The 17500-nt window shown below is 46.2% G+C and overlaps 1 protein-coding gene across 4 annotated transcripts in view; it reads right to left on the bottom strand.

Annotated features, from left to right (window-relative positions):
• Positions 1-17500, bottom strand: part of LOC144533152 (inverted formin-2-like) — a 44159-nt gene that overhangs the window by 320 nt on the left and 26339 nt on the right. For 3 of the 4 annotated variants that reach the window (XM_078274339.1, XM_078274340.1, XM_078274341.1), the window contains 9 exons: positions 17154-17224; positions 14532-14649; positions 11855-12019; positions 9994-10078; positions 9117-9239; positions 4053-4217; positions 3400-3681; positions 2161-2214; positions 1-140 (listed from right to left, as the gene is read on the bottom strand). The exon at positions 1-140 is cut by the window's left edge and continues 320 nt beyond it. In XM_078274339.1, coding sequence (XP_078130465.1) covers positions 2162-2214; positions 3400-3681; positions 4053-4217; positions 9117-9239; positions 9994-10078; positions 11855-12019; positions 14532-14649; positions 17154-17224 — 1062 coding nt within the window. In that variant the 3' untranslated portion in view covers positions 1-140; position 2161. Of the gene's footprint in view, positions 141-2160; positions 2215-3399; positions 3682-4052; positions 4218-9116; positions 9240-9993; positions 10120-11854; positions 12020-14531; positions 14650-17153; positions 17225-17500 lie in introns of those variants that run through there. The other variant, XM_078274343.1, reaches the window with a different exon arrangement.

The following is a 17500-nucleotide window of genomic DNA, read 5'->3' as shown; positions in this document are numbered from 1 at the left end:
TGAGAGACTGATCATCAGACTGATTACGTCTGATAACGTCCTGCTGCTCAGGTAAACTGTCGGCCCCGTCGGCCAATCAGCTGTCCGTGTTTCTGACAACAAAGTCCCGTCGCCGTGGAGACCAGTTCTCCTCCGCCCACCTGGAGAGGAACAGAAGAAAAACAGGAAATAGTAGCAGTCCAACATCACTAACCTCATAAATCTAATGTTGTGGTAGAAGTGATATTTCTACATGGTAAATAATGTCCTAGTAGTGTTGTAGAGTCCTAGAAAACCACCAGACCCACCAGTCATGACATGATGCTGCTCATTCTGGGTAACTGAGTCTGTAATTGAGAGGGGCATGTTTAAAATAATAGCAGAGTTGTGTTCAGTTAGTGAGGTGATTGATTCTGAAGAAACAGGTGTCAGTTATGGCCCATATTTAAGGAAGGAAGGAAGCAAATGTTGTGCATGCTGGTTATAGAGCATTTCACACTGAAATACTCAGCAAAATGGGTGGTTCCAGACATTGCTCTGATGAACAGCAGACGTTGATTAAAAAGTTGATTGGAGAGGGGAAACATATAAAGTAGTAAAGAAAATGATCCAAAAATGATTTCAGATGCCTTGAAATGGCATCCAAAGCCTGAACGACGTGGGAAAACACGGTCAACTACCATTCGAATGGATCGAAGAATAGACAAAATGGCAAAGGCTCAACCAATGATCAGCTCCAGGAAAACCAAAGAAGACTTACAGTTACCTGAGAGTACTGTTAGGATCAGAAGAAGGCTATGTGAAGCTAAGCTATCAGCTAGAAGCCCCCGCAAAGTCCCACTGCTGAAAAAAAGACATGTACTGAATAGGTTGACATTTGCCAAAGGAGAAATGGAGCAACAGTCTGTGGACTGATGAGAGCAGAATGGTTCTTTTTGGGTCTCGGGCCGCAGACAGTTTGTCCGACGACCCCCATGCACTGAAGTCAAGCCCCAGTACTGTGAAGACAGTGAAGCATGGTGGTGCAAACATCATGTTATGGGATGTTTCTCATACTGTGGTGTTGGGCCTGTTTATCACATACCAGGGATCATGAATCAGTTTCAATACATCAGAATACTTGAAGAGGTCATGTTGCCTCATGCTGAAGAGGAAATGCCTTTGAAATGGGTCTGTGAACAAGACAATGACCCCAAAACACACCAGTAAGAGAGCAGAGAGAATTGGGTTTTTTATCAGTTATAGTTGTTGAAAAATGAAGTTTTTTTCAGAGAGAGAGAGAGAGAGAGAGAGAGAGAGAGACAGAGAGACAGACAGAGAGACAGAGAGACAGAGAGAGAGAGAGACAGAGAGAGAGAGAGAGAGAGAGAGAGAGAGAGAGAGAGAGAGAGACAGAGAGAGAGAGAGACAGAGAGAGAGAGAGAGAGCAGAGAGAGACAGAGAGAGACAGAGAGAGAGAGACAGAGAGAGAGACAGAGACAGAGAGAGAGCAGAGAGAGAGCAGAGACAGAGAGAGAGAGCAGAGACAGAGAGAGACAGAGAGAGAGAGAGAGAAAGAGAGAGACAGAGAGAAAGACAGAGAGAGAGAGAGACAGAGAGAGAGAGAGAAAGACAGAGAGAGACAGAGAGACAGAGAGAGCAGAGCAGAGAGACAGAGAGAGAGAGAGAGAGAGAGAGAGACAGAGAGAGAGAGAGACAGAGAGAGAGAGAGAGAGACAGAGAGAGAGAGAGAGACAGAGAGACAGACAGAGAGACAGAGACAGAGACAGAGAGAGAGAGAGAGACAGAGAGAGAGAGAGACAGAGAGAGAGAGAGAGAGACAGAGAGAGAGAGACAGAGACAGAGAGAGAGACAGAGAGAGAGAGACAGAGAGAGAGAGAGAGAGAGAGACAGAGTCAGAGAGAGAGAGAGAGAGAGACAGAGAGAGACAGAGAGAGAGAGAGAGAGAGAGAGACAGAGAGAGAGAGAGAGAGAGAGACAGACAGAGAGACAGAGAGACAGAGAGAGAGAGAGAGAGAGAGAGACAGACAGAGAGACAGAGACAGAGACAGAGAGAGAGAGAGACAGAGAGAGAGAGAGAGAGACAGAGAGAGAGAGACAGAGAGAGAGAGAGAGAGACAGAGAGACAGAGACAGAGAGACAGAGAGAGAGAGTAGGAGTCTCCTGTCTGTGTGAACTCACCTCAGTGCGTCACGCAGCCTCTCTTAGCTTTATGTTTGGATCTGACCTCCGACCCTGCAGACCAAACACACGCTCTGATTGGTCACACAAACACACACTCTGATTGGTCACACAAACACACGCTCTGATTGGTCAGACCAAACACACACTCTGATTGGTCAGACCAAACACACTCTGATTGGTTAGACCAAACACACTCTCTGATTGGTTAGACCAAACACACTCTCTGATTGGTCAGACCAAACACACTCTCTGATTGGTCAGACCAAACACACTCTCTGATTGGTCACACAAACACACACTCTGATTGGTCAGACCAAACACACACTCTGATTGGTCACACAAACACACGCTCTGATTGGTCAGACCAAACACACGCTCTGATTGGTCACACAAACACACGCTCTGATTGGTCAGACCAAACACACACTCTGATTGGTCAGACCAAACACACTCTCTGATTGGTCAGACCAAACACACGCTCTGATTGGTCACACAAACACACACTCTGATTGGTCACACAAACACACACTCTGATTGGTCAGACCAAACACACGCTCTGATTGGTCAGACCAAACACACGCTCTGATTGGTCAGACCAAACACACGCTCTGATTGGTCAGACCAAACACACGCTCTGATTGGTCAGACCAAACACACGCTCTGATTGGTTAGTTTCATCAGCACACATTAGTCTGGAGTAGAGGTGCGACGATTAATCGATTAATCGATTAGCTGTCAACTATTGAAATAATCGCCACCTATGTTGATAATCGATCAATCGTTTTGAGTCATTTTTATATTAAAAGTAATAAGATTTCTCTGATCCCAGCGTGTTAAATGTGAACATTATTCTAGTCTCTTCTCTCCTCTGGGACAGGACACTGAACATCTTTGAGTTGTGGACAAAACAAGACATGTGAGGACGTCATGTTGGGCTTTTTGGGGAACTCTGATCCATATTTTTCACCATTTTCTGACATTTTTATAGATAAAACAGAACAAATAATCGACAGATTAATGAACTGTTAAAATAATCGTTAGTTGCAGCCGTAGTCCAGAGCAACAGAGGAATATATCCGGATGATTGTGATTGGTTCAAAGAAATGGAAAGAACCCAGAGAGAGTATTCTCCTGTCCCAGAATGCATCTGTGGTGCAGCCAGACCTTCCTCCACAGAGCTGTGGAGGAAGGTCTGGATATAAGAGACTCTAAGTTGCCTCTCGGTTCAGTGTTTACCTGCGTGACTGGTCCGGGACCAGGATCCTGGATCAGCACCGTGTTCGCCGCTGCCGGCTTCATCTGATGTCAACTCTTCAAACCCAGACTCGTCTCTGTGTTCTCTGGACTCAAAGTACTGGTTCTGGTCCCGCTCAGAGAGTCCAGAAGAGGGTACAGAAGAGGGTCCAGAGGAGGGTCCAGAGGATCTGGAGGAGGGTCCGGAGGATCCAGAGGGTCCAGAGGGGGGTCTAGAGAGTCCTGAGGGGTTCTGGGTCTCCTGGGAGTCTTGGTGAATGTCAGCTAAATAAAAATATGAGACAAAAACGATAAACTAAGTGTCAAAAACCTTGAAAAAGCCCAAAAATATCAATAAAGCCACAAAAACTTAGAAAAAAAGTAATGAAAGAAAAACAAAGATGTTGAAAAGAAATGTCAGAAACGTTGAAAACTGACAAAAACTTTAAAAAAAACGACAACAATGTTGGAAGAAAAGGGACAAAATATCAAGAAAGACGACAAAAAAGACGAAAGACCTGATAACTAGTTTTAAAAAACAACAGAAATGTTGAAAAAAAGGCGACAAAACGTTGAGAAACCCGACAGAACGGTTGAATGGTACTTTGTGTAGTTTGTGTAGTTTGTGTATTTTGTGTATTTTGTCTTTCACCGACCGGTGTGTTGGGTTAGTCCGGGCGTCGGGCTCTGCTGGGACTCTGGTTCTGGATCAGAGAGGATCTGGACTTCCTGTGCTGCAGCTGCAGGCTTCTCTGATTGGCTGGAAACAGACGAGTCGTGCTCGTCCACAGCCAATGACCTCGCTACGGCCGCAGGAGGATCTGATGACGACAGACAAACACATTCTCATCTACCGCTCCACTGACTTCCTGCAGAATAGGAGCCCGTCGGAGCTTTTTTCTGACGTTTCTGTCACTTTTTTCTATCTTTGGTCAAAAACAAGAGGTGTGTCTCTAGGATGTTAGCACAGATCTTGCCAGCAGGGGGCGCTCTCCCTCTCTGCATTATCCCGGGGCAGTGATTCCCAACCAGGGGAAGACAGGGACACATTGTAGAGCAGCTCAACTCATTAACAGTTGTCCCCGTTTACACGTACGTGGTTATTTTGAAAAACGGAGACATGTCTCTTCGTTTACACGCAAACGGAGACTTCTCCTCTGAAAACTCAGCCAGAGAGGAGATTTTGGAAATCTTAGTTTGCACGTTTGCACGTAAACTGAGACAAACGGAGGTTTAGGCAGCCGAGAGAGAGACAGAGGAAGTGACTGGTTGCTGTTGTTAACGTGGGCTTGAGCTTCTCGTTACACCGCCACCTACAGGTCTGGCGTGCTCTAGACGGCATGTATACACGGTCGGGGAACGTGTAAACAAACACTTTTCTGAAAACTGACAGCTGTGCACGATGTTATTTTAGAAAACGGAGAGACTGAAAGGTCCGTTTATGGTAACAGCGGCCACGTGTAGACGTAGCAGGAGTCGCTTTGGTACATTTCTCGAGTCACTTGTGCACAAGATTACAGCAAGCTCTCATTGTTTTAGTGAAATTGCAATTGCTTTTGTACATGTTCATGAACATGTACAAAAGCCAGCAGGGTACATGGACATTAACATGTTCATGTACATGTACATGAACATGTTAATGTACATGAACATGTACAAAAGCCAGCAGGGTACATGTACATGAACATGTACAAAAGCCAGCAGGGTACATGTACATGTTCATGTACATGTTCATGAACATGTACATGTACAAAAGCCAGCAGGGTACATGGACATTAACATGTTCATGTACATGTTCATGTTCATGTTCATGTACATGTTCATGTACATGTACATGTACAAAAGCCAGCAGGGTACATGTACATGTTCATGTTCATGTACATGTTCATGAACATGTACAAAAGCCAGCAGGGTACATGGACATGTTCATGTACATGTACATGTTCATGTTCATGTACATGTTCATGAACATGTACATGTACATGTACATGAACATGAACATGTTCATGAACATGTACATCCCGTCTTTCACTACTTTCAAATAAAACCTGCAGGATGATCCGATGACGCCAGCACAGTCAAACACACATTTAGTGAAGGCTTCGTTAGGGCTGCATACGACCACCGACCAATCTTTTGGGCTTTTCCGCCTTTATTTAGATAGGACAGCTAGGTGAGACAGGCGGGAGAGAGGGGGGGAAGACATGCAGGAAATTGTCACAGGTCGGATTCGAACCCTGGACCTCTGCGTCGAGGCATAAACCTCTCAGTATGTGTGCGCCTGCTTTACCCGCTGATCCAACCCGGCCACCAGCCTGCCTCCTCAGCATCCAGTCTCTAAAAATGCCTCGTCCCTCGATACCACAGTTCAATCTCTAACACTGCAGCCCCTTAGTAAATACTCCTCAGTGCCAGTGGGCCAATCAGCACGCTTCTACCAAGATCTAATAATGTCTGTGATTGGCTGTCCTTAGTCATATGTCACCTGCCTAGGGTCTAAAGATGTCTCTCTGTTAGTCCTATGTCACCTGCCTAGGGACTGCAGATGTCTCTATGTTAGTCCTATGTCACCTGCCTAGGGACTACAGATATCTTTATGTTAGTCCTATGTCACCTGCCTAGGGACTACAGATATCTTTATGTTAGTCCTATGTCACCTGCCTAGAGACTACAGATATCTCTATGTTAGTCCTATGTCACCTGCCTAGGGACTGCAGATATCTCTCTGTTAGTCCTATGTCACCTGCCTAGGGACTGCAGATATCTCTCTGTTAGTCCTATGTCACCTGCCTAGGGACTACAGATATCTCTCTGTTAGTCCTATGTCACCTGCCTAGGGACTACAGATGTCTCTATGTTAGTCCTATGTCACCTGCCTAGAGACTGCAGATGTCTCTATGTTAGTCCTATGTCACCTGCCTAGGGACTACAGATATCTCTATGTTAGTCCTATGTCACCTGCCTAGGGACTACAGATATCTTTATGTTAGTCCTATGTCACCTGCCTAGAGACTACATATGTCTCTATGTTAGTCCTATGTCACCTGCCTAGGGACTACAGATATCTCTATGTTAGTCCTATGTCACCTGCCTAGAGACTACAGATATCTCTATGTTAGTCCTATGTCACCTGCCTAGGGACTACAGATATCTCTATGTTAGTCCTATGTCACCTGCCTAGGGACTACAGATATCTCTGTTAGTCCTATGTCACCTGCCTAGGGACTACAGATATCTCTATGTTAGTCCTATGTCACCTGCCTAGAGACTACAGATATCTCTATGTTAGTCCTATGTCACCTGCCTAGAGACTACAGATATCTCTATGTTAGTCCTATGTCACCTGCCTAGGGACTACAGATATCTCTATGTTAGTCCTATGTCACCTGCCTAGAGACTACATATGTCTCTATGTTAGTCCTATGTCACCTGCCTAGAGACTACAGATATCTCTATGTTAGTCCTATGTCACCTGCCTAGAGACTACAGATATCTCTATGTTAGTCCTATGTCACCTGCCTAGAGACTACAGATGTCTCTATGTTAGTCCTATGTCACCTGCCTAGAGACTACAGATATCTCTATGTTAGTCCTATGTCACCTGCCTAGAGACTACAGATATCTCTATGTTAGTCCTATGTCACCTGCCTAGAGACTACAGATATCTCTATGTTAGTCCTATGTCACCTGCCCTAGAGACTACAGATATCTCTATGTTAGTCCTATGTCACCTGCCTAGAGACTGCAGATATCTCTATGTTAGTCCTATGTCACCTGCCTAGGGACTACAGATATCTCTATGTTAGTCCTATGTCACCTGCCTAGGGACTACAGATGTCTCTATGTTAGTCCTATGTCACCTGCCTAGGGACTGCAGCTGTCTCTATGTTAGTCCTATGTCACCTGCCTAGGGACTGCAGATGTCTCTATGTTAGTCCTATGTCACCTGCCTAGAGACTACAGATATCTCTATGTTAGTCCTATGTCACCTGCCTAGAGACTACAGATATCTCTATGTTAGTCCTATGTCACCTGCCCTAGAGACTACAGATATCTCTATGTTAGTCCTATGTCACCTGCCTAGAGACTACAGATGTCTCTATGTTAGTCCTATGTCACCTGCCTAGAGACTGCAGATGTCTCTATGTTAGTCCTATGTCACCTGCCTAGAGACTACAGATATCTCTATGTTAGTCCTATGTCACCTGCCTAGGGACTGCAGATGTCTCTATGTTAGTCCTATGTCACCTGCCTAGAGACTACAGATATCTCTATGTTAGTCCTATGTCACCTGCCTAGAGACTGCAGATGTCTCTATGTTAGTCCTATGTCACCTGCCTAGGGACTGCAGATGTCTCTATGTTAGTCCTATGTCACCTGCCTAGAGACTGCAGATGTCTCTATGTTAGTCCTATGTCACCTGCCTAGGGACTGCAGATGTCTCTATGTTAGTCCTATGTCACCTGCCTAGGGACTACAGATATCTTTATGTTAGTCCTATGTCACCTGCCTAGAGACTACAGATGTCTCTATGTTAGTCCCTATGTCACCTGCCTAGAGACTACAGATATCTCTATGTTAGTCCTATGTCACCTGCCTAGAGACTACAGATATCTCTATGTTAGTCCTATGTCACCTGCCTAGAGACTACAGATATCTCTATGTTAGTCCTATGTCACCTGCCTAGAGACTACAGATATCTCTATGTTAGTCCTATGTCACCTGCCTAGGGACTACAGATGTCTCTATGTTAGTCCTATGTCACCTGCCTAGGGACTGCAGCTGTCTCTATGTTAGTCCTATGTCACCTGCCTAGGGACTGCAGATATCTCTCTGTTAGTCCTATGTCACCTGCCTAGGGACTGCAGATGTCTCTATGTTAGTCCTATGTCACCTGCCTAGGGACTACAGATGTCTCTATGTTAGTCCTATGTCACCTGCCTAGAGACTGCAGATGTCTCTATGTTAGTCCTATGTCACCTGCCTAGGGACTACAGATATCTCTATGTTAGTCCTATGTCACCTGCCTAGAGACTACAGATATCTCTATGTTAGTCCTATGTCACCTGCCTAGGGACTGCAGATATCTCTCTGTTAGTCCTATGTCACCTGCCTAGAGACTACATATGTCTCTATGTTAGTCCTATGTCACCTGCCTAGAGACTACAGATGTCTCTATGTTAGTCCTATGTCACCTGCCTAGGGACTACAGATGTCTCTATGTTAGTCCTATGTCACCTGCCTAGAGACTACATATGTCTCTATGTTAGTCCTATGTCACCTGCCTAGGGACTACAGATATCTCTATGTTAGTCCTATGTCACCTGCCTAGAGACTACAGATGTCTCTATGTTAGTCCTATGTCACCTGCCTAGGGACTACAGATATCTCTATGTTAGTCCTATGTCACCTGCCTAGAGACTACAGATATCTCTATGTTAGTCCTATGTCACCTGCCTAGAGACTACAGATATCTCTGTTAGTCCTATGTCACCTGCCTAGGGACTACAGATATCTCTATGTTAGTCCTATGTCACCTGCCTAGAGACTACAGATATCTCTATGTTAGTCCTATGTCACCTGCCTAGAGACTACAGATATCTCTATGTTAGTCCTATGTCACCTGCCTAGGGACTGCAGATTAGACTAAAATAAAGTAGATTTCTCAAGTCGTGGTATTGTATGGGTGCAGTTTGGGAGCAGCTCCCTCCGCTCCTCACCGGGGGCTCTGGCGGCCCTCTCGGCTGGCGGCCGCGTCTTCTTCAGGTTGTAACCTTTCTTGATCTCAGCCAGCAGGTTGTCGATGATGCAGCCTTCGTCCTGCTTGGACACGTCCTTCCTGACTGGAGGACAGAGACACGTTCACATCCAACTAGCTTAGAACCGCGTCAAAATGTTTTGCACAGAGAATATCAGCTCCTGCCTTCAAACAAATGCTTGCAGTTCATTCTTTTAATCATAACAGACTTAAAAACTCCTCCATACATCAATCTATCCTGTTGTTAACATGTATTCAGGGTTACAAGTCTGTGTGTATGTTCATGTTCTGTTGTTACACATGTTTGCTGTTTCCTTACTTGGGTGTTTAGTCATTGGTATTCATCTGATGTATGTCTGTATGTATGTCTATGTCCTCTTTTTTATATGAGCTACCCAGGGACGCAAAAATAATTTCAGTCCTGGCTGACAAAGCATTATTTCCTTCCTTACATCCAACTTAAACACTTCGATTAATCAGTTGGAGTCATTCCTTGATGATAAACAGGTAAACTAGTGTGATGTCAGCGTGTTAAATATGAATATTGTTCTAGTTTCTTCTCTCCTCTGGGACAGGAAACTGAAGATCTTTGAGTTGTGGACAAAACAAGACGTGAGGACGTCATCTTGGGCTTTTTGGGAAACACTGATCCACATTTTAGAGACAGAACTCATCCATTCTTCCAGAGAATAACCCCCTCATTAACCCAAGCTGCAGCCGTACATTATATTGATGTGTTAAATACTGGGCTGTTAAACAGTGACCAGACTACACTACGTACTAGCAGGTCTAGTGGATCTCATGGCAGCGTACCCTCAGGGGTCAGAGGTCAGACTCACCCATCTTTTTAGTTTCTCCTTTGAGTTTCCTGTCCTCCTCCTGCTGCTTCATCCTCTTCTCCTGCTGCCGACGACTCTGGTTCTCCTGTCGGACGACAACAACATCATCAGGAAGTGACCACGGCCCTGTTCCAGAAAGAGAGGGAACCTAACCTCAGACTCAGGTCTGTGAACCTAACCTGGTCTGGAGCAGGTTTTCTTCCCTCAGTCTCCTCCCTCTGACACAGCCCTCTGTCATGTCCTCATGTCCTCATTCAGTCATTCATTCAGTCTGTATCAGGCTCATTTTAGACCACTTATGTTGGTTCATTAACCATGTTAGGCAGACTATAAAACGTTTATTTCTCTAACATGGCATTTCCGTTGGTCTACGACCCCGTTGATGAAGAAGCTGCTTTACTTCTCAGGGTGTTATACGTCAGGAGATGATATTGAAGCCCGACATTTGTCATTCGTTTTAGATAACTTCCTATTTGAGCAGTATGCTTTTTCTTCCCAGTCGATCAGTTATGTCGCCTCCATAACCTCATCGTCCTCATATCACTAACGTCACCCATCTATGCTCTTACATCCCAGCACATTACTTGTGTCGCATTATGTTTTTTTGCCATCGGCATTTGGCTTTAAACGTTTTTCGAAGGAGTCCACAGGATTGCAGGAGAATGATGTAAAAGCTGTGAAGTAAAAGATTATGGATAATAATGCTGTTAATGACGGTGCTGCAGCCTCAGAATGGGATTAATAGGCCTAGGACTTCTATAGAGTACAGGTTCAATACCATGTCACCAGTAATATTAGGCTATCCTTATGATTAAATATGATAGACACTATATTGGAATACACGCATTTACTCTAGCAGCAGTTTTCTCCCACGCAAAATCTCTCTTTTGCAGCCGCCGCTGTGTTGCTTTTAATGGCTCCATTCATGCTGCCTTTTTATTGTGGTGGTGAACCTACTCTGAGTTGATTGAACCAACTCATATCAGCTGTTCTGGAACCAAAAACTCAGAGTTTCCATCTCAGACATCAGGGTCAGACTCAGTTTGGTAAACCTGCTTCCTGAAACAGGACGCTGACCCCCCCCTGTCTAAAGCCAGGGGGGGGTCAGCGTCTCCTCACAACACATAGCTCCTATGGAGCCATGTTGATGCTACAAGCCATCACCTCCGTTAGCATCCCGTTAGCATCCCGTTAGCATCCCATTGACTGCCATTCATTCTGACGTCACTTTGACAGAGAATACCTTTACATCTGAAGAGTTTAAAGACTCTATTTGTCCGTTGTTTATTTCTAAAGAAACACGACGATGTATAAAAGGCTCCATTACCTTGTAGCTCACGTTATGGCTCCGTAGCAGACGTTTTTATAACAATAGGCTAACGATTGGGTCATAACCACGAGACTTCCTGTCTCATAGTAGAGGAGTTACCGTATAGTACAGGAGAAGCTCTCAGGCAGTTTGGACTTCCATCAGCTGTTTAAGTGTAATGACTAATGTTAACTATCATTTTAGTGATCAATAATGAGCCTGTGTCTATGTTATCTCCTTACATATACCTACGCTCTCCGTCTCTGCTAGATTGGGAATGATTGAGATTTCTCTTGGCACAGCTACCAGAAGACTTCCAACTTTCAGACAGGTTGCTCACGTCACATCTACGTCTTCAAGCTCAGTTGGAGGCTGCTCAGTAACGCTCAGCCATCACCGGGAAAGAGACGTCACTGGTCTCCGTCCAGAGACGTCACTGGTCTCCGTCCAGAGACGTCACTGGTCTCCGTCCAGAGACACGGGGTCTGCTGCTCCATTATATAAACTGTCTATGTCTAAACCGGCCTCGGCTGCCTGTGATTGGCTGCTGACCTGCATGGTTCGGAGGAAAAGGCCTCTGAAGGTCTTGATGGTGCTGAAGAGTTCGTCTACGGAGAAGCTGCTGCTGTCTTCACACAGGTAGACGCACAGATCCGTCCTGCGGTCCTCCACCGAGGACAACATCTGGCGCAGCTGCTCGCACGCCTGCAGACTCTCCTAAAACACAGAAACATCTGGCCTGTATCCTAAAACAGAAACATCTGGCCTGTATCCTAAAACACAAACATCTGGCCTGTATCCTAAAACAGAAACATCTGGCCTGTATCCTAAAACAGAAACATCTGGCCTGTATCCTAAAACACAAACATCTGGCCTGTATCCTAAAACAGAAACATCTGGCCTGTATCCTAAAACACAGAAACATCTGGCCTGTATCCTAAAACACAGAAACATCTGGCCTGTATCCTAAAACACAGAAACATCTGGCCTGTATCCTAAAACACAGAAACATCTGGCCTGTATCCTAAAACACAGAAAGCATCTGGCCCGTACTCGCGAAAAACAGAAACATCTGGCCTGTGATCCTAAAACAGAAACATCTGGCCTGTATCCTAAAACAGAGAAACATCTGGCCTGTATCCTAAAACACAGAAACATCTGGCCTGTATCCTAAAACAGAAACATCTGGCCTGTATCCTAAAAAAAGACAGAAACATCTGGCCTGTATCCTAATAAGACACAGAAACATCTGGCCTGTCATCCTAAAACACAGAAACATCTGGCCTGTATCCTAAAACAGAAACATCTGGCCTGTATCCTAAAACACAAACATCTGGCCTGTATCCTAAAACAGAAACATCTGGCCTGTATCCTAAAACAGAAACATCTGGCCTGTATCCTAAAACACAGAAACATCTGGCCTGTATCCTAAAACACAGAAACATCGGTTGTTGTCGTCTTGTCGGTCGCCTTTTTGTCGCCTTTTTATCGTCTTTTTGTCGCCTTTTTGTTGTTTTTTTGTCGCCTTTTGGCGCGGTGTGCTCACCTGTACGGGCGGCAGGTATTGCTCCTTCAGGTCGCCTTTTTGTCGCCTTTGTCGCCTTTTTATCGTCTTTTTGTCGTCTTTTTGTCACCTTTTTGCCGTCTTTTAGTCGCCTTTTTGTCGCCTTTTTGTCGTCTGTTTGCCGCCTTTTGTCGCCTTTTTGTCGTCTGTTTGCCGCCTTTTGTCCGGTTCACTTTGTTACCTGCTTCTAAAACACAGAAACATCTGGACTAGATCTTATTAAAGAAGACGGACGAGGCGCGGTGTGCTCACCTGTACGGGCGGCAGGTATTGCTCCTTCTCACCTGTACGGGCGGCAGGTATTGCTCCTTCAGGTCGCCGTTCTGTCGTCTTTGTCACCTTTTTTATCGTCTTTTTGTCGCCTTTTTGTCGCCTTTTTGTCGCCTTTTTATCGTCTTTTTGTCGCCTTTTTGTCGTCTTTTTGTCACCTTTTTGCCGTCTTTTAGTCGCCTTTTTGTCGCCTTTTTGTCGCCTTTTTGGTCGCCTTTTTGGTCACCTTTTTGGTCACCTTTTTGCCGTCTTTTTGGTCGCCTTTTTGTCACCTTTTTGGTCGCCTTTTTGGTCGCCATTTTGGTCACCTTTTTGGTCGCCTTTTTGGTCGCCTTTTTGGTCACCTTTTTGGTCACCTTTTTGGTCGCCATTTTGGTCACCTTTTTGTCGCCTTTTTGGTCACCTTTTTGCCGTCTTTTTGGTCACCTTTTTGGTCGCCTTTTTGGTCGCCTTTTTGGTCGCCTTTTTGGTCACCTTTTTGCCGTCTTTTTGTCGCCTTTTGTCCGGTTCACTTTGTTACCTGCTTCTAAAACACAGAAACATCTGGACTAGATCTTATTAAAGAAGACGGACGAGGCGCGGTGTGCTCACCTGTACGGACGGCAGGTATTGCTCCTTCTTTTTGCCGTCTTTTTGTCGTCATTTTGTCGCCTTTTTGTCATCTTTTTGTCGCCTTTTTGTCATCTTTTTGTCGCCTTTTTGCCGTCTTTTTGTCGCCTTTTTGTCGCCTTTTGGCGCAGTGTGCTCACCTGTACGGGCGGCAGGTATTGCTCCTTCAGGTCACCTTTTTGTCGCCTTTTTGCCGTCTTTTTGTCGCCTTTTTGTCGCCTTTTTGCCGTCTTTTTGACGTCTTTTCGTCACCTTCTCACCTGTACGGACGGCAGGTATTGCTCCTTCAGGTCGCCTTTTTGTCATCTTTTTGTCGCCTTTTTGCCGTCTTTTTGTCGTCATTTTGTCGCCTTTTTGTCATCTTTTTGTCGCCTTTTTGTCATCTTTTTGTCGCCTTTTTGCCGTCTTTTTGTCGCCTTTTTGTCGCCTTTTGGCGCAGTGTGCTCACCTGTACGGGCGGCAGGTATTGCTCCTTCAGGTCACCTTTTTGTCGCCTTTTTGCCGTCTTTTTGTCGCCTTTTTGTCGCCTTTTTGCCGTCTTTTTGACGTCTTTTCGTCACCTTCTCACCTGTATGGGTGGCAGGTATTGCTCCTTCAGGTCACCTTTTTGTCGTCTTTTTGCCGTCTTTTTGTCGCCTTTTTGTCGCCTTTTTGCCGTCTTTTTGACGTCTTTTCGTCACCTTCTCACCTGTATGGGTGGCAGGTATTGCTCCTTCAGGTCGCCTTTTTGTCGCCTTTTTGTCGCCTTTTTGCCGTCTTTTTGACGTCTTTTCGTCACCTTCTCACCTGTATGGGTGGCAGGTATTGCTCCTTCAGGTCCGAGGAACAGGAAACTTTCTTCTCACAGTTTATCAGCCGGTTCATCAGAGAGCTGCTTTCAGACTGAATCGACTCCAGATTCACTCTGCAGACACAAACACACGGACACACTCCTCATCACAGACACACTCCACGTCACAGACACACTCCACGTCACAGACACACTCCACGTCACAGACACACTCCACGTCACAGACACACTCCTCGTCACGTCACGTCACACGACACACTCACACGTCACAGACACACTCCCGTCACAGACACACTCCTCGTCACAGACACGTCTCAGACAGTCCTCGTCACAGACACACTCCTCGTCACAGACACACTCCTCGTCCACGTCACGTCACAGACACACTCCTGTCACAGACACTCCCGTCACAGACACACTCCACGTCACAGACACACTCCACGTCACAGACACACTCCACGTCACAGACACACTCCTCGTCACAGACACACTCCTCGTCCACGTCACGTCACAGACACACTCCTCGTCACAGACACACTCCTCGTCACAGACACACTCCACGTCACAGACACACTCCACGTCACAGACACACTCCTCGTCACAGACACACTCCTCGTCACAGACACACTCCTCGTCACAGACACACTCCTCGTCACAGACACACTCCTCGTCACACGTCACGTCACAGACACACTCCTCGACGTCACAGACACACTCCTGACACTCACGTCACAGACACACTCCCGTCCGAGCACCCTCGTCACAGACACACTCCCGTCACAGACACACTCCTCGTCACAGACACGTCACAGACACACTCCACGTCACAGACACACTCCTCGTCACAGACACACTCCTCGTCACAGACACACTCCACGTCACAGACACACTCCACGTCACAGACACACTCCTCGTCACAGACACACTCCTCGTCACAGACACTCCTCGTCACGTCACGTCACAGACACTCTCCGTCACAGACACACTCCTCGTCACAGACACACTCCTCGTCCACGTCACGTCACAGACACTCCTCGTCACAGACACGTCACAGACACACTCCACGTCACAGACACACTCCACGTCACAGACACACTCCACGTCACAGACACACTCCACGTCACAGACACACTCCACGTCACAGACACACTCCTCGTCAGACACTCCTCGTCACAGACACACTCCTCGTCCACGTCACGTCACAGACACACTCCACGTCACAGACACACTCCACGTCACAGACACACTCCACGTCACAGACACACTCCTCGTCACAGACACACTCCTCGTCACAGACACACTCCACGTCACAGACACACTCCACGTCACAGACACACTCCTCGTCACAGACACACTCCTCGTCCCACGCTCACGTCACAGACACACTCCTCGTCACGTCCCGTCACAGACACACTCCTCGTCCCAGATCACGTCACAGACACACTCCTCGTCACAGACACACTCCTCGTCACAGACACACTCCACGTCACAGACACACTCCACGTCACAGACACACTCCTCGTCACAGACACACTCCTCGTCACAGACACACTCCTCGTCACAGACACACTCCACGTCACAGACACACTCCACGTCACAGACACACTCCACGTCACAGACACACTCCACGTCACAGACACACTCCACGTCACAGACACTCACACACTCACACTCACAGAGGTACAAACATTTTTTCACCCAAAAGTTCTGAGACTTTTAGTACCTGGAACAATCTTTCTCTTAAAGTGCTCATATTATGATTTTTGGCTTTTTTCCTTTCCTTTAAAGGTTTACCAAGTCAAAAAGCCCAAAGTTCCCCCCAAAGGGACTTACCATCTCCAACAGAAAACACTGTTCACAAACTGCTCCAAACAGCTCTGTTGTAGTCCAGCCTTTACTTCAGAGACACGTTATAATGCTCACCTAGCTGCTAGCAGGACACGCCCTCATACTCTGCTTCTGACTGGCTAGTAGTCCTTACCTAGGTACTGAGCGTGTAGTCATACCTAGCTACTGAGCGTGTAGTCCTTACCTAGCTACTGAGCATGTAGTCCTTACCTAGCTACTGAGCGTGTAGTCCTTACCTAGCTACTGAGCATGTAGTCCTTACCTAGCTACTGAGCGTGTAGTCCTTACCTAGCTACTGAGCGTGTAGTCCTTACCTAGCTACTGAGCGTGTAGTCCTTACCTAGCTAGCTCGTGTAGTCCTTACCTAGCTACTGAGCATGTAGTCCTTACCTAGCTACTGAGCGTGTGCGACTGCCAACAAAGATGTTCCAGCAGTGAGAGGTCTCACTCTGTAGCTAAAACAGAGACCTGAACACAGGGTGAAAAGAGGAGCTGCAGCAATGAGCAGAACAACAGAAATATGAAATTAAACCATGTAAACCTGTTCTGATACGACCTCTAAATACAGTTATGAACCTGAAAATCAGCAGAATATGAGCACGTTAAGACTTTGAGTCCCTGGATCAATGTTTCAAGGAACTAAACGGTTCTCAGCCGACAGCAAAGCCTAACTTTACTCTTAACGTGATCAAACCAAGAGGAATGGTCTCGCTTTAGGACATGTTTGTCACTTTTTCAGACATGTTTTCTAGCTTTTGTCGATTGTTTACCCAGCAGCCTTTTCACATATCTCCAAATCATCAGGTAGGTTCAGCAGGTCCGGATGGTTCTGCTCCGCCTCCTGGATTAATAAATAAAGGAGTCTTAGTGAAGCGTGTCTGTCTGTGTGTGTGTGTGTGTGTGTGTGTGTGTGTGTGTGTGTGTGTGTGTGTGTGTGTGTGTATATCTGTGTGTGTGTGTGTGTGTGTATCTGTGTCTGTCTGTGTGTGTGTGTCTGTATATCTGTCTGTCTGTCTGTGTGTGTGTGTGTGTGTGTGTGTGTGTGTGTAGTGTGTGTGTGTGTGTGTGTATCTGTGTATGTGTGTGTGTATGTGTGTGTATCTGTGTATGTGTGTGT

The sequence above is a fragment of the Sander vitreus genome, chromosome 18, assembly GCF_031162955.1.
Source record: "Sander vitreus isolate 19-12246 chromosome 18, sanVit1, whole genome shotgun sequence".
NCBI lineage: Eukaryota > Metazoa > Chordata > Actinopteri > Perciformes > Percidae > Sander > Sander vitreus.
The sequence above is the reverse complement of the archived record's forward strand: the minus strand, read 5'-3'. Positions and strand labels throughout refer to the sequence as shown.